The sequence below is a fragment of the Coregonus lavaretus genome, assembly GCF_964263955.1.
Source record: "Coregonus lavaretus genome assembly, chromosome: 14".
NCBI lineage: Eukaryota > Metazoa > Chordata > Actinopteri > Salmoniformes > Salmonidae > Coregonus > Coregonus lavaretus.
The window spans coordinates 27,051,068-27,064,168 of NC_140001.1; the positions used below are offsets into that span (position 1 = coordinate 27,051,068).

General features: G+C 47.5%; 1 protein-coding gene across 1 annotated transcript in view; it reads right to left on the reverse strand.

Annotated features, from left to right (window-relative positions):
* The window catches only part of LOC311141959 (tetratricopeptide repeat protein 28-like), a 325,737-nt gene that overhangs the window by 2,053 nt on the left and 310,583 nt on the right, over positions 1–13,101 (reverse strand). The window contains 14 exon segments of the mRNA XM_084177484.1: positions 101–208; positions 353–482; positions 1,350–1,373; positions 2,122–2,198; positions 3,120–3,336; positions 3,423–3,547; positions 3,733–3,980; positions 4,218–4,765; positions 4,900–5,079; positions 5,213–5,357; positions 8,705–8,845; positions 10,648–10,807; positions 12,213–12,431; positions 12,595–12,724. Of these exon segments, the coding sequence (XP_084033610.1) occupies positions 101–208; positions 353–482; positions 1,350–1,373; positions 2,122–2,198; positions 3,120–3,336; positions 3,423–3,547; positions 3,733–3,980; positions 4,218–4,765; positions 4,900–5,079; positions 5,213–5,357; positions 8,705–8,845; positions 10,648–10,807; positions 12,213–12,431; positions 12,595–12,724 (2,452 nt within the window).

Genomic DNA, 13,101 nt, shown 5'->3' on the forward strand with positions numbered 1-13,101 from the left:
GGAGGAGGGGGAAGAGTAGGACGAAATTGTAAGGGTGGACATGAACCTATCCTGTATCAATCAATTTTAATCACTGTGTATCTACAAATACGATACTTACCAAATAGTGCCAGTAGGGACTGGAGGGCAAAGTGCATGGTGCGGCGGTTGGCTTGCTTCCCCGTCTTCAGTACCACATCCTCCTGCCCCACCTCACACAGGTCGAACCCTGCACACACACAGGGCAGGACAGTTACTCTACCGGCTTAACACACATACAGCTGACTTGTAGTGTTTCACTCTACTCCTACTACTGACAAATTAGGAAATGATATTCATTTGGATATTGATTTTATTGATATCAATATCTCACCTAGTGCAGCCAGGAATTCATGGCAGCCTGGCAGTCTCCAGAGCTGCACACTGATGGACACCTGGATGGGCAGCAGAGAGAAGTCCTGCTCCTTCTCCCCTGTCTGCAGCTGGACCAGCACCTGGTGGAGCTGGAGGGACAGGAGTAAAGGAAGCTAAATATACCTTTAAATATACCACTTTTTAAGGACCTGAGTTGTGGAGATACTTTTTTAAGCAATGAAGTAGAACAAAACTGACGTGTGATCGTCGTGCTCAAGCCAACTGATTTCCTCCATACACCAGTGTCCTAAAATGACTTCCACCACGCCTATCTTTGTTGTGGCAGGGGAGATGTAGTTTCTGGCAGGCTTAGTAACTCTGCATCTGCCCATTGACCCTGTGTGGAGTTGATCCTTGTTCCCAGAGGATTGGCTCTTTAGCCTAGCAGGACTACAGTGCCTTTACTGTGGGGCATGGCTAAGTGGCTCAGGGTGGTTTAGATTAGGAGGGAACCACCTGTGCCCCCCAGGCGACACACACCCTCACTGTTTAGGGATTATTCAGCCTGGAACAGAGACACCTTTGTCAAACTGACCTGACATAACGTCACCACTTCATTAACATGCCTTCTTCCCCATCTCTTTTCTATTCATCATCTCTGTCGTTTTTACATAGAATTTTCATCCCTCTGACTACCGGCCCATAAACATCAGTGTGACCTTGAGTGAACCAGGGTTGTAAACCCAAGAACACTTATAATACTGCAGTCCATCAGTGGGTTGTTGTTCCCACTGCAGCACACTTTAAACTGGGGTCTCCTAGAGGTTGTACCTCAGTAACTGGAACAGTATGAGATATGAGAATGTGCTTCAACTTCACATGCAGTTGATCTATTACTCAATGAAACAGTTGATGCAAGATGGTGGTGCTATGTGGTTTAAAGCAGCGGTGAAAAGGAGAGGGATGGGGTGGGGTGGAGAGGGGTGCATGGGGAGGGGAGGTCACAGCACACTTACCATTCCCACCATATTTTTAACAGCCTTCAGACCGCAGGTTTAGAGACAGGGGCAGGAGAGAGAGAAGAGGCTTTTAGTTTCATGCATGCATGCATACAGGACAGGCCATTCACAAAGAGCAGAGGAGACCAGGTCCAATGGGGACACCAAGGGCACACAGGGAAACAGAAAAACACCACTGTTGGGTAGTGTGTCATACATTACACACATATTACACAAAAACATTGAATCACCATACATAGTTGCCTATGCAGTGTGATGTCAGGAATATCTCATGTATCATACATGCTTGGAGTGTTTCAAATGTTATAGTCGCCACCAATGTGGAAACAAAACCCCAAATCACTTTCTGGCTACCGTATTATTAATCTAAGCATGTGAAGATCACATGCTACATGTAGACATGGGAAACCCTCAGTGGGAATGACAGGGTTAACTCTCTGGCATCATGAGGAAGAGAACTCAGAATCAGAGCTGAGATTGTGGTGGTGGTGGAGATTTGACTGGGCTGCTGGGTTGCAGCATGCAGATTAAAGAGGGGGATTTGCAGGCGGCCCTTGCGTCAAGGTCTAACTAACCCATGTAACAGGGTTAACTGATGATATAATGATGCTTTGTTCTGCCTTCAGCCTTTACGGTCCAAGTGGTTAAGTAAGTCCCCAGTGGTTCAGATGATTTCTTTCATAATATACAATGTTTATCTAACTCTTTGGAGTTAAATACTACACTCCAGTGGTGAGCAGTAGCGTGGTGCTGTGATGCTGGGGCCTACCCGGTTGATGAGCTGCTCGCCTGCCTCAGAGGCAGTGATGAGTTTACACAGGGCTTGGAGAGCTGGGGGCGGTAGACCTGGGAGACACGGCCAAGCAGATGGTTCATTATTCATACAAGCTGCATTTAATATACCCTACGTTCAGTAGAAGAGGATATACAGGCTATACTATCTGGTAAAGAACACACAAAGCTGCTTGATAAGCAGTATTGTAACTTTTGATATTCAGTAGTAGGCCTACACTGAACCAGTATCTCTACATTAGAGACTTCTCTAACACCCAGAAAGCTTAGATTCAAACTCCCATTCACCAGCTCTGCAAGCGTTATAATGTAAAAAATACGTTCGTTTATTACTAAATATGGAGTTTCGTTGAGCAACTATCTTAATTTACTTCCGTTACGGCCGGTATGTATGTCCAAAAAAGGTCTAAATAAAAATGTCGAAGCAACTGAAGAAAATCTTATTCGGCACCTCTAATGTATTCATCTGTTGTAGACCTGAGTGATTTACATTGGAGGTGCCGAATAGGAATTTGTTTCAGTTGCTTGTACATTTTTATTTAGACCTTTTTTGGAAGTACATACTGGCCTTAGCGGGAGTAAATGAAGATAGTTTATCACCAAATATGGAGTTTTATTGAGCAACTAACATATTTTGACATTATAATGCTTGCAGAGCTGGTGAATGGGAGTTTGAATCTGAGCTTTGTGGTATAGAGAGGTCTCTAACGCACAGATACCGGTTCAAATCAAATCAAAATGTATTTGTCACATGAATACAACAGCTGTAGACCTTACAGTGAAATGCTTACTTACAAGCCCTTAACCAACAATGCCATTTTAAGAAAAATAAGTGTTAAGTAAAAAATATATAAGTAAAAATAAAAAATATATAACATTCTTAGAGATGTAGGCTCGGTTCTTGTTATGGCGCTGTTCTCCATCTGACTGTACTATCCCCAGTTCCATGTCCTCCTGCCAAGGCCCAGTGCCTACCAAGTATTGACTGCAGGGTGGTGCTACACTGCTGCAGCCTGTCTCCAGGGTCTGCTGTGGGGAAGAAGACAGCAGCAGGGATGTCCAGGCGGAAGCCCACAGCGGTCAGCAGGGCATGCCAGCCTGGGACGCCCCCCACCTTGTTCTCCACACTCTGCTGGGAGGTGTACATGGAGTTACGCTGGCCATTCTGAATCCTCTGGAGAGACTTCTCCACCTGGTGGGGACAGGGGGATTTAGAGGAGTGTTAGAGTGTGTGTGTTTGTGTGTGTGTGTGCGTGTGTGTATGTGTTTGACCCTCACCAGGTGCAATAAGACTCGTAGAGCATCCCGTGCTCTCTCTGGATACTGTAGGATCTCTGCTAGAGCCTGGCCAATCAGGGACGAGGGGCTGTTTAGCTTCACATCATTACCAATCAGCATGTAGCCTGGACAAACACACCCACAAGATCAATAGGAAGGAGAGGAAGAGAGAGATACAGACGGTGAGAGTCCAGTTGGGTGAACAGAAAGTACTTATAACACACTTGGGAGAATGGGTGAACTGGGATCTACTCAGTTGGAGTTGACAAACCAAGCCAATCTGAGTGTGTGGAAGTAGAATGTGTCTAACCTGCCCAGTTGGAGGGGTGGGAGTACTGCTTGCTGTTCTGGACAGTCTTCATGGCGTCTGCGAGGGCAGCGCTGGCCTTGGTCCCGTTGAGCAGGGCGGTGTAGAACGCATGGACGAACACTTTGGAGGCTGAGACAGGAACAGGCCACAGAGACACCAGGACACACTGGGCCCCAGCAGCCAGGAAGGCCCTGGTCAGACCTACCACACCGTCTGCTGTCACCTTACTGCTGGACTCCTGGTATGACCTGTAGATAAGATACACACACACACCACCAACACATGGTTACATAACCCTCTATCAGAAATACTAGACTACTGCTCTGTCGACTACAGCTTTAACTACCACAGCATAACTAAATAACTATCAGTGGATAACAGACAGTGAACATTTTGCAATAGAACCAGGTTCCCCCCTCTCCAGCCCCACTTGAACTAATATGTGTCCCACATTAGGCAAGCCTCCCCTCTCCTGGCCCACTCACCCCAGCACCACCAGTTTGACAGGCAGCCTCAGGTCAAGTATGTCAGCAGCTGTGAGCAGGAACTCCTGCAGGGGAGGGCTGTCACAGATGCTCTCCACGTCGCTCCCATCATCTTGCAGGCGCAGGCTCTCTGGGATGGTGTAGCTGCAGCCAAACGAGCCCTTCCTGCCCCTGCCGCCGCTGCCTCTCCTCCCTCCCCCTACCCCTCTCCCTCCAGTCCCCACCCCTGCCCCTGCCCCTGCCCCGCCGGGTATGCTCTCTGGGTTGGGTGTGAGAACCAAGGCGGCCAGCTTCCATGAGATGTGTGTAGCGAAGTGGGCACACTCGGCCTGGGTGAGGGCACTCATCACCCTCTCCTTGGTGGCAGAGGATCCAGCCAGGGGCTGGCAGCCCAGCAACTCAGACACCATGAGGGCCTCCTCCTCGGCCGAGGGCATGGGCCCCCATAGCCAGCGGTCCATCACTGACGACGGCAGACGAGGGTTTCCCACCACCGCCGCCATGGACACGCCCCCACAGGAAGCCGGCCCCGCCCGACGAGAATGACTCTGAGGACACATTGAGAGAGGCCAATGATGACAATGATAGAATGTAACAGGAGCTTGACAGTGGTAGTAACAGCAATAAAATAAGGTATGTCATTAAAATAATAGCCATTCTGTCATTTGACTAGGATGCTGACCTTGGAGCTGGTCCCCAGGCCCCGGATGGAGGGCACAGCGATGAGGCTGAAGCGTTCATACAGGTACTCATTAGAGGAGCTACCCTTCAGCAGGGCAAAGGGGATGAGGTACAACTCCCCCTCCAACACCAACACCAGCTGTCTGTGTCTGCCCACAGGACCACTGGAGTGCATCAGGCCCTGGACAGGGAGCGATGAGTGGTATTAATATTGTAATTAATATAGTATAAACACTTTCTCTCTCTCTCCCCCCGCCCCTCTCAAATACACACGCACACAAACACACAAACTGGTCATGGGAACATATGCTCACCCCTTCCATGGGTGCGATGAGCAGGTCGTAGAGGGCACGGAGAGGAGGTTTGCTGAGGCTGCTGGGTCGGCGGGGCAGAGAGGAGCAGCCATCTTTGGCTGGGGACATGGTGTTACTGAACAGGCTGGTCATACTCTGGCAGCTCCTGCAAAACACACAAACACAATAGTTCTCATTTCATAAAGAACAGCACTCTAAACTGTTTGGATAGAGAAGTGGTCATTACAGCTATTCACACTGGCACATACGGCATAGCGGTGTTAGGCAGCTAACCGGGTGCACACACACACAGACATACACGGCAGTGGGGCGGCAGGTAGCTTAGTGGTTAAGAGCGTTGTGCCAGTAACCGAAAGGTCGCTGGTTCTAATCCCCGAGCCGACTAGGTGAAAAATCTGTCGATGTGCCCTTGAGCAAGGCACTTAACCCTAATTGCTCCTGTAAGTCGCTCTGGATAAGAGCGTCTGCTAAATGACCAAAAAATAAAAAAATAAAAAAATAAAAATACACACACACACACACACACACAATACTAATGGTCTTTCCGGTTGAGGAACTGTGCCTAGAGCCAGCCAACCTGCCGCAGAGTGCTGCATCAGAAGTGCCCTCTGGTGAGATGCAGCAGAGTCAGCCACAGCAGCAGTTCTTGTGGGCAATGTATTAATGGCACACTGTACTGCAGCATGTCATGGAGGGAGTGATACTGCACAGCACATTGACTCCTAATGGCCTGTCTCTCTCTTCCTCTTTCTACCCTTCATACTGCTCCCTCAGACCTGGACTAGAGAGTCCACCTCAGATCCAGTTCTAAGTCTCAATGGAAGAATGAATAGTTATATTTTCTGTTCTGAGACAATAATAATCATTTTTGCTTTTGAGATAATATAAATGTCCACTAGATGGCGATGTGGGACTGTAGAACTGTGGAGGGGAGAGTAGCGTGAGACCTCTGACCACTGATAGACTCACTGCTGGAGAGGGAGAGAGAGAGAGAAAGTGACACCTCTCCTGCGCCTCTCCCCAACTATCCACCCAGTTACCTGACATGAACCTAAAGAAACACTACAACCTCTCCGCTTACGGTGGAGGATATCCAATGATCTACTTAATGTATGTGTGCTATACTGCAAATAATACTGTAGTATGAATGATCATTTTGTTCTGTTCACTATTGAATAGGTGCGCCAGTGTTTTGTGTTGCAGGATCCCCATGCCTGGTTCTGAACTAGACATTAATAAGACACTGCTGCTCAACATTAGCAGTACTGCTGAATACAAATGCTATGTGTGCTGTGTGATGAAGAGAGAGTGATGGCTCCCTGCTTGGGCAGAGGTGCACTGTGTGGCACGCTGAGAGCTGTGGTAATGGCCGCCGTGGACTGATAAGCCTTCCACTTTGTTTACACACAGCCAGGACCAGGCCCAACCGGGCACACTGCTACAGCCAGTCTCTCCCCCCCGACCCCCTCCCTCCATCCTGCCCTTCTGGTACCCCCAAGCAACTGGCTCTCCTCCAGCTCCCTAGCTCTCTCCAGTCTCTTTCTCCCAGGCCCTGGCACAGGCCTCAGAGGGAAAGCCAACAGGCGTTTGTTAGCCTAACAGGAGGAGTGTGAGAGGAAATGAGGGTCGTGTGAAGAAAAGGTACAGAGTGCAGAGGGATAAAAAAGAGAGAAGGGTTGACCAATTTTCTTTAACCAATTCTCAGGAATGGTGAGAATAAAAGGCTAGAAGAAGAAGGCTTGGAGGTTAAGTATCTGTTCCTTGGCTCTTTTATCTGGGTGCAGGTTAAATGGAATGCCTGTCAATGAGAGAGACAGACAGGAAGAGACAGTTGGACAAAGGTGGATATGTCGGCTACCAACTCTTCACTAGGATCCAACTCTCCCAATGGATTCAGTCATCTAATTCTATTGCACCAAACAAGCCGATAGCCACCTAGAGTGGCCACCCTGACGGTCCTGTCTGTGTGTTTATACGTTTATTGAGCTCTTCAATAGAGTTCTCCTTAACCTCTATACAATGTCTACGAACATCTGAGAGAAGAGCTCTGTTAGTCCTTATAAAGCGAGATTACACATGAGGTAATCTCCCATGGACAGATGAACATAACATAACTGGTATCGTAGCATCTGTCAACAGACTGTGGGACGCGACAACTAACAAGGAACTTTTGATCACTGATCATTTGGACAAATTCGCATCTTTTGAATATTGTAAGGGGAGGGGACATTTGGCACATAGACTTGCCCGTAACTTGCAAAGGAAGGGGGGTGGAGCTACCGCCCTATTGCCGCTCCTCGTTCTAGTATCGTTTCTGACCTCAGAACTTAATCAAGCATCTGACTCAATTACGCAAGATTTTAATTCTGGGTTTCCAAGATTACAGATGAGGTGACTTTTAACCTATCAAATTAGCTAGCTCCTTTATAGATTCACTTTAGTAGCTCTCTCTAAAGATAGATGAGGTCAAAGATAATGTCAGACATTTAGACACTTTGGCACAAACTATACAATCTTTCTTTTAACTTGTTCTTCGTTCTATTGTTGATATATAATTTTTTGTAATGTATTTGTTTCTTCTAATAAAATATATTCTCTGAATTAAAAGTAGTTAAGAGAATAATGTTTCTCTCTCACATCAACAATCTTCAACTCAGACAGCAAAGGGACTACGGAGAATGTTGATGAGGAATAAAATAAAAGAAAGTCACATATTTTATTTTAATATCAAAACCCCAAAATGTATGGCTTGAAATGACAATGAGCCTTTATTCATTTTACTCTGCTTTAGTGAGATTGATGAGTGGCTCTTAAGCACAAGGGGCTTTATGATTCAGATAGTTTTTGGGCCCCAGAAGAATGAGCAGATTATTACTGGCAACCCATTAAAGGGGCTTAATGAGCATGGAGACGCAATTACAGCAGGAATTACCCTCTCATCAAAGAGGAGCTCAACTGGAGACGAGGACAGGGAAATACGACCCAGACACACACACACACGCACGCACACTTAAACACACACACACACACTTAAACACACAGACACATATTGCCAATCGGTACAGTGTAAACACATGCACTGAATGACAAAGTGATACTAACACAGACACACTCAGTATATATACCATCGTAAAATCACACTCACAGAAATATGTACAACTGGGCTCCAAAAACAGATAGACTCACACTTGCATACAGCACACACATTAACACACACTCTTAATAGTCTAATGGAGGCAGGGAGCTGATAAGGGCTTTTCCAGCTCTGCTCTGCTCAGCCAGTTTAATAAAGAGGATTCACATGCCTCTGCGATGGCTAAACAAAGGAGAAAATACTATTTTCACAGAAAGCTAATTTTCAAATGAATTCCGGATCCTCTCTCTCATCAGATAGCTTTCTTATTATGGGAATGTGGGGGAATTGGAGATGAATGATAAAGGCTCTAACTAACTGCTCCTGTAGGCCAGTGTATCACACAGTGTCTGTCTCACCTGTTGAAGAGATTGTTTCTGGACACCATGCGGAGGAAGCCAGTGGGGTCAGTCACAGAGTTGAGTTTGTTGTTGAGCTCCTCAAACTGCTGGTCCAACAGGTCCCCTGCCTCACTCTCTGTCTCACTGCTGGAACAACCCCTGAGGGAGGGAGAGAGAGAGAGAGAGAGAGAGAGAGAGAGAGAGAGAGAGAGAGAGAGAGAGAGAGAGAGAGAGAGAGAGAGAGAGAGAGAGAGAGAGAGAGAGAGAGAGAGAGAGAGAGAGAGAGAGAGAGAGAGAGAGAGAGAGAGAGAGAGAGAGAGAGGAAGGAAGGGGGGAGGAGAAGGAGTGAGTGAGGGGGAGAGAGAGAGATTATACCGTTAGACATACAGACTGCATGCACACACACTCTTATTCACACACACACACACACACACACACACACACACACACACCCGTCCAACCCAGTTTCCCAGGCATGGTCCAGGAAGGGCCCTAACAGGAAGCAGAGTTAAATCCTCTCTTTCATATGCTGCTAATGGTGATTCAGACAGCGCCCAGCAGGGAGTCTGTTCTGTTCTTCTATCCTCTACCCCCTCTATATCTACACCCCTCCTCTCCCCATACACACCCCTCTATCTATCCATCCCTCCATCCCTGCCCCCTCTTTTACCCCCACATCTCATCCAAACTCCCCTCCATCTTCCTCTGTCAGCTCACTGCTCTCAACGGTACCAAGTTAAACCATGTGAACTGTTGCTCTCATCTAAAATCTCTCCCTCTCTCTTTCTGTCTAATTTTCCTCTCCACTAAGCCTTTCTCTGAGATCCCTTCCCATGAGGTCCCTCTCTGTCCACATCTCTCTAACACACAGCGGCTGCACTCACACGTGTGCTAGTAGGTGGGAGAGGTACATACAGTACTGTACAGTTTAGAAGGTATGGGGAGATGGGAAGTGGGGAAAGAGAGATATTCTATGGTTGACTGGTTTTATTGATGAGGACTGAGGACACACAGTCTCAAATATGGATGCTGCCCTTTTCTGTCTCTCTGTTTCTCTCCTTCCCACTATCTTCCCCTCACACCCCCCTCCCCTTCTTCGTTTCCCTCTCTTTATCCTCTGTGGAGAGTGAATGGGGCGGTAAGGGGTGCCATATTGTGGCCAGCCAGGCGTAGTGGCATGTGTGCTGCCTCCCATTGGAGCGGTAAATGACTCAGTAATGGGGCAGGAGGGCATGGCAGGCTGGTGGGGGTGGAGGTTGGCAGTGGGCACACAGGCTGGGTACTATGGGCTAAATCCTAATTTGAGAAACGTGTGCCCTCATACAAAATGTAGGTTAATGATAGGGACATTTGCTTGGAAGTTCAATGACACAAGTAGTCACCTAAAGTAAACCTGCAGTTTGATTGCTCAATTAATTAATTTGTCATTAACTGTTCCTTTTTTAAAGTCACTTTATATTCTGCATAGTCTGTCTAACAAGTCTCCTCCCACCCGTGCATCTCACTCCATCCATTTCCCCCTGTATCTCACTCCATCCATTTCCCCCTTTATCTCACTCCATCCATTTCCCCCTGTATCTCTGCCTTCCTCCTTTCTTCAGCTCCATCTTCTTCCTCTCCTCAGCCCTCTGTAAGCTGTCTGCTGTATTTCCCTGTCTCCCAGTCCCAGACAGTATTTGTTAAGTGAGTTCAGTGGGCATCCAGAGATCCATTATTCTGTCTCATTGGTTCTCAGTGGGGACAGAGAGCAGTAGCAGGTAGCGAGGTCCTGTCATCACACCACCCACAGGGGCACAATGACTCCCTGAGACAGCATACAGAACAGCACAGTATTCTTCTATGAGCATCAGCCTGTCTCCACCCTATAGAATGGTATATTTATTCTGGGCTCTGAGTGTGTGTGTGTGTGTGTGTGTGTGTGTGTGTGTGTGTGTGTGTGTGTGTGTGTGTTTGTGCGTTACCTGCTGTAGTAGGACTCTACTCCCAGGGCCTCCCGAGCACTGGCAATGTGCTGCTCCAAAGACGAGCCGCTGGCCACACCCCCTCCCCCACCCTCATGGAGGTCTGGCCCGCCCTCTGTCACACCCTCTCCCAAGTACACCTGATGGAACTTCAGGATGCCTGGGGAGAGAGAGAAAGAGAAAAGGAGATTACTGTCAACAAGCTAAACATATTGGTCATATCACAATGTGCAAAGGAATAGCACTATGCTACACTATGTCATGAGGCACACAGCACTATTGGACTTATTACACTATAATGAAAGTGTAATAAAAACTGTTTAGTAGCCTTCACTTTAAAACAGCCCAACAAACATGTTAACAATAAGAGAGCATATGTAGAGATTTCACACTGAAAACTGTAAGTTACGCTACACCTACGATCTGCACATCTGCAGAGCAAAATGAATAAAACAAATAATGTTCAATAAAATATAAGAGTGGCTGCCTGTGCCATCTGCTCCGTGCCATGGGAGCTGAGATGTTGCGGGAGGGAGGAGGGGAGAGGAGGGGGGTACTACCACAGTAGTGGTGGTAGATACTGAGTGCTGGGGTTGAGTTGGGCTTTGAATGTGTTCAGATCTGTGAGTTGGCAGACAGGCTGCACACCAGTTAAATGATTAGAGGAGTCCCTTTACTGACTAAGGGTTGTTTTACCCAGACCCTGTGCTGTGTGTATGCCAGCTGTATGCCAGTGAATGCCAGGGAGAGACTGGGACAGAGCAGAAGGCTAATTACAGGACTGGTGGCCTCTCTTAGCCTCAGGCAAGAGGCAGCTCTTTCAACCTTTCATTCCCCTCCGCAGTATTACACCCATCTATATGACTACAGGTAGGGGGGTCAGACACACAGCCTTCATTCAGTAGGGCTAAAAGAGAAGCAAGGACTAGCAGTCTCCATGGCAGCAAGAGCTGTCAGTCAGGCCAGAGCAGTAACTGGGCTTCAGAGCCTCCTCTATTCTCTTTGGTGAGAGAGAGAAACAGAGAGAGAGAGAGAGGCTATGAAGTCTCACTACTCAATCCTAAAGACAGCACAAAACTAATGCACAACGCTTGTTTGTGTGAGATTGTGTGTGCACGCACAGGAGTATGTGTGTGTGTGTTTTCCTGTTGACTTGTTTGTGAGGATGTTGATTGTGCAAGTGCACTTTGGCTTTGTCACTCTCGGTTACCATGGTTCATTGGCAGGTGCCCTGGGGGGTGAGAGGCCAGGCGGGGTGGCACTGCCAGCAGTGGAGTGGCAGGTGGCGCTGCCGCCTTCTGTTAAAGAGGGCTTTCTTACCCTCGCCCGCCTCTGAACACAAGACATGCCTTCCAGGACTCTCAGCTAAACAAAGCACAATCATGATGAAATTCACTGTTTGAGTGAGTGTGTATGTGTGTGTTTTGTGTCTGTATAATGTGTTGTATAATGTGGCATAATAGATTTGTACAGATTTATAGTCCCTTTACCCTTATAGCTCATTGTATCAGCACACAGAGGAACTGAGTTAGTTGACCTACGCCTCCCTCTCCCCCAGGTCTTACCTGCTCCTGGAGCCAGCAGCCAGCTGTACAGGTACCCAGCAGCCATGGAGAAGTAGAGCACCAGGGCCCTCTGGCTGTTCACCGTGTCCAGGATGTGCTCCACTGTGACTGGGGTGTAGGGGTCTGAGTCCTTCTGGCCTGTCTGCCTCTCCACCAGCAGGTCAGCAAATGCTCGCGTCCGACCCCGCTCTGCCACCGCCAACGCCTCGTCATGGTGGCCTGGCCGGAAGAAGGTCAATGGTCAACATTGGGTTTTTTAAGTTCATTATGGAGTGGTGGATTTTTTTTTACAGAAGACACAAATAAAGATGGAAATAGAGCAGAAGAGCAATCAAAAAGAGAGGTGAGCAATGGACAAAGATAGTGTAAAGTGTGAGAAAACCTAGGCTGACGAGGACCCTCTGGAGTGCCTGATAGGAGGAGGTCTGCAGGTCAAACAGAGACAGTTTGTAGTCGGTGCTGTGCTGGGCCTCGTGACGAATGGTCTCAAACAGTGCAGATGCTCGGTAGAGCTATAGGACAAATAACACAACCACACAGAAAACCATCAGATACATCCATATCCCTGTTCGCTGTAGAGCTCTCAGAGACTTGCAGAAGTAGGGTGAAGCCACTAGATGGCAGCAGCCCTCTTCAGTGTAAATTATGTTTGATATCTGCACTGCTACCCCTCTCCCTCTTAACCTGATCAGTCCCAAGCCAAATCAGTCTGGTTTTGTCACTCATTTCAAGTATCTCCTTGGCAAGCCCTCATATTTAGTCTCACATTGAAGTGCTTTACTGTAAAATGAAAAACTATTTGACATAAAAAGTTACATTCATGAGTTTTATTGACTAATGTCACTACAAAAATGAGGTGTGCCAAACAATAACCTGATAAAAAATGAAT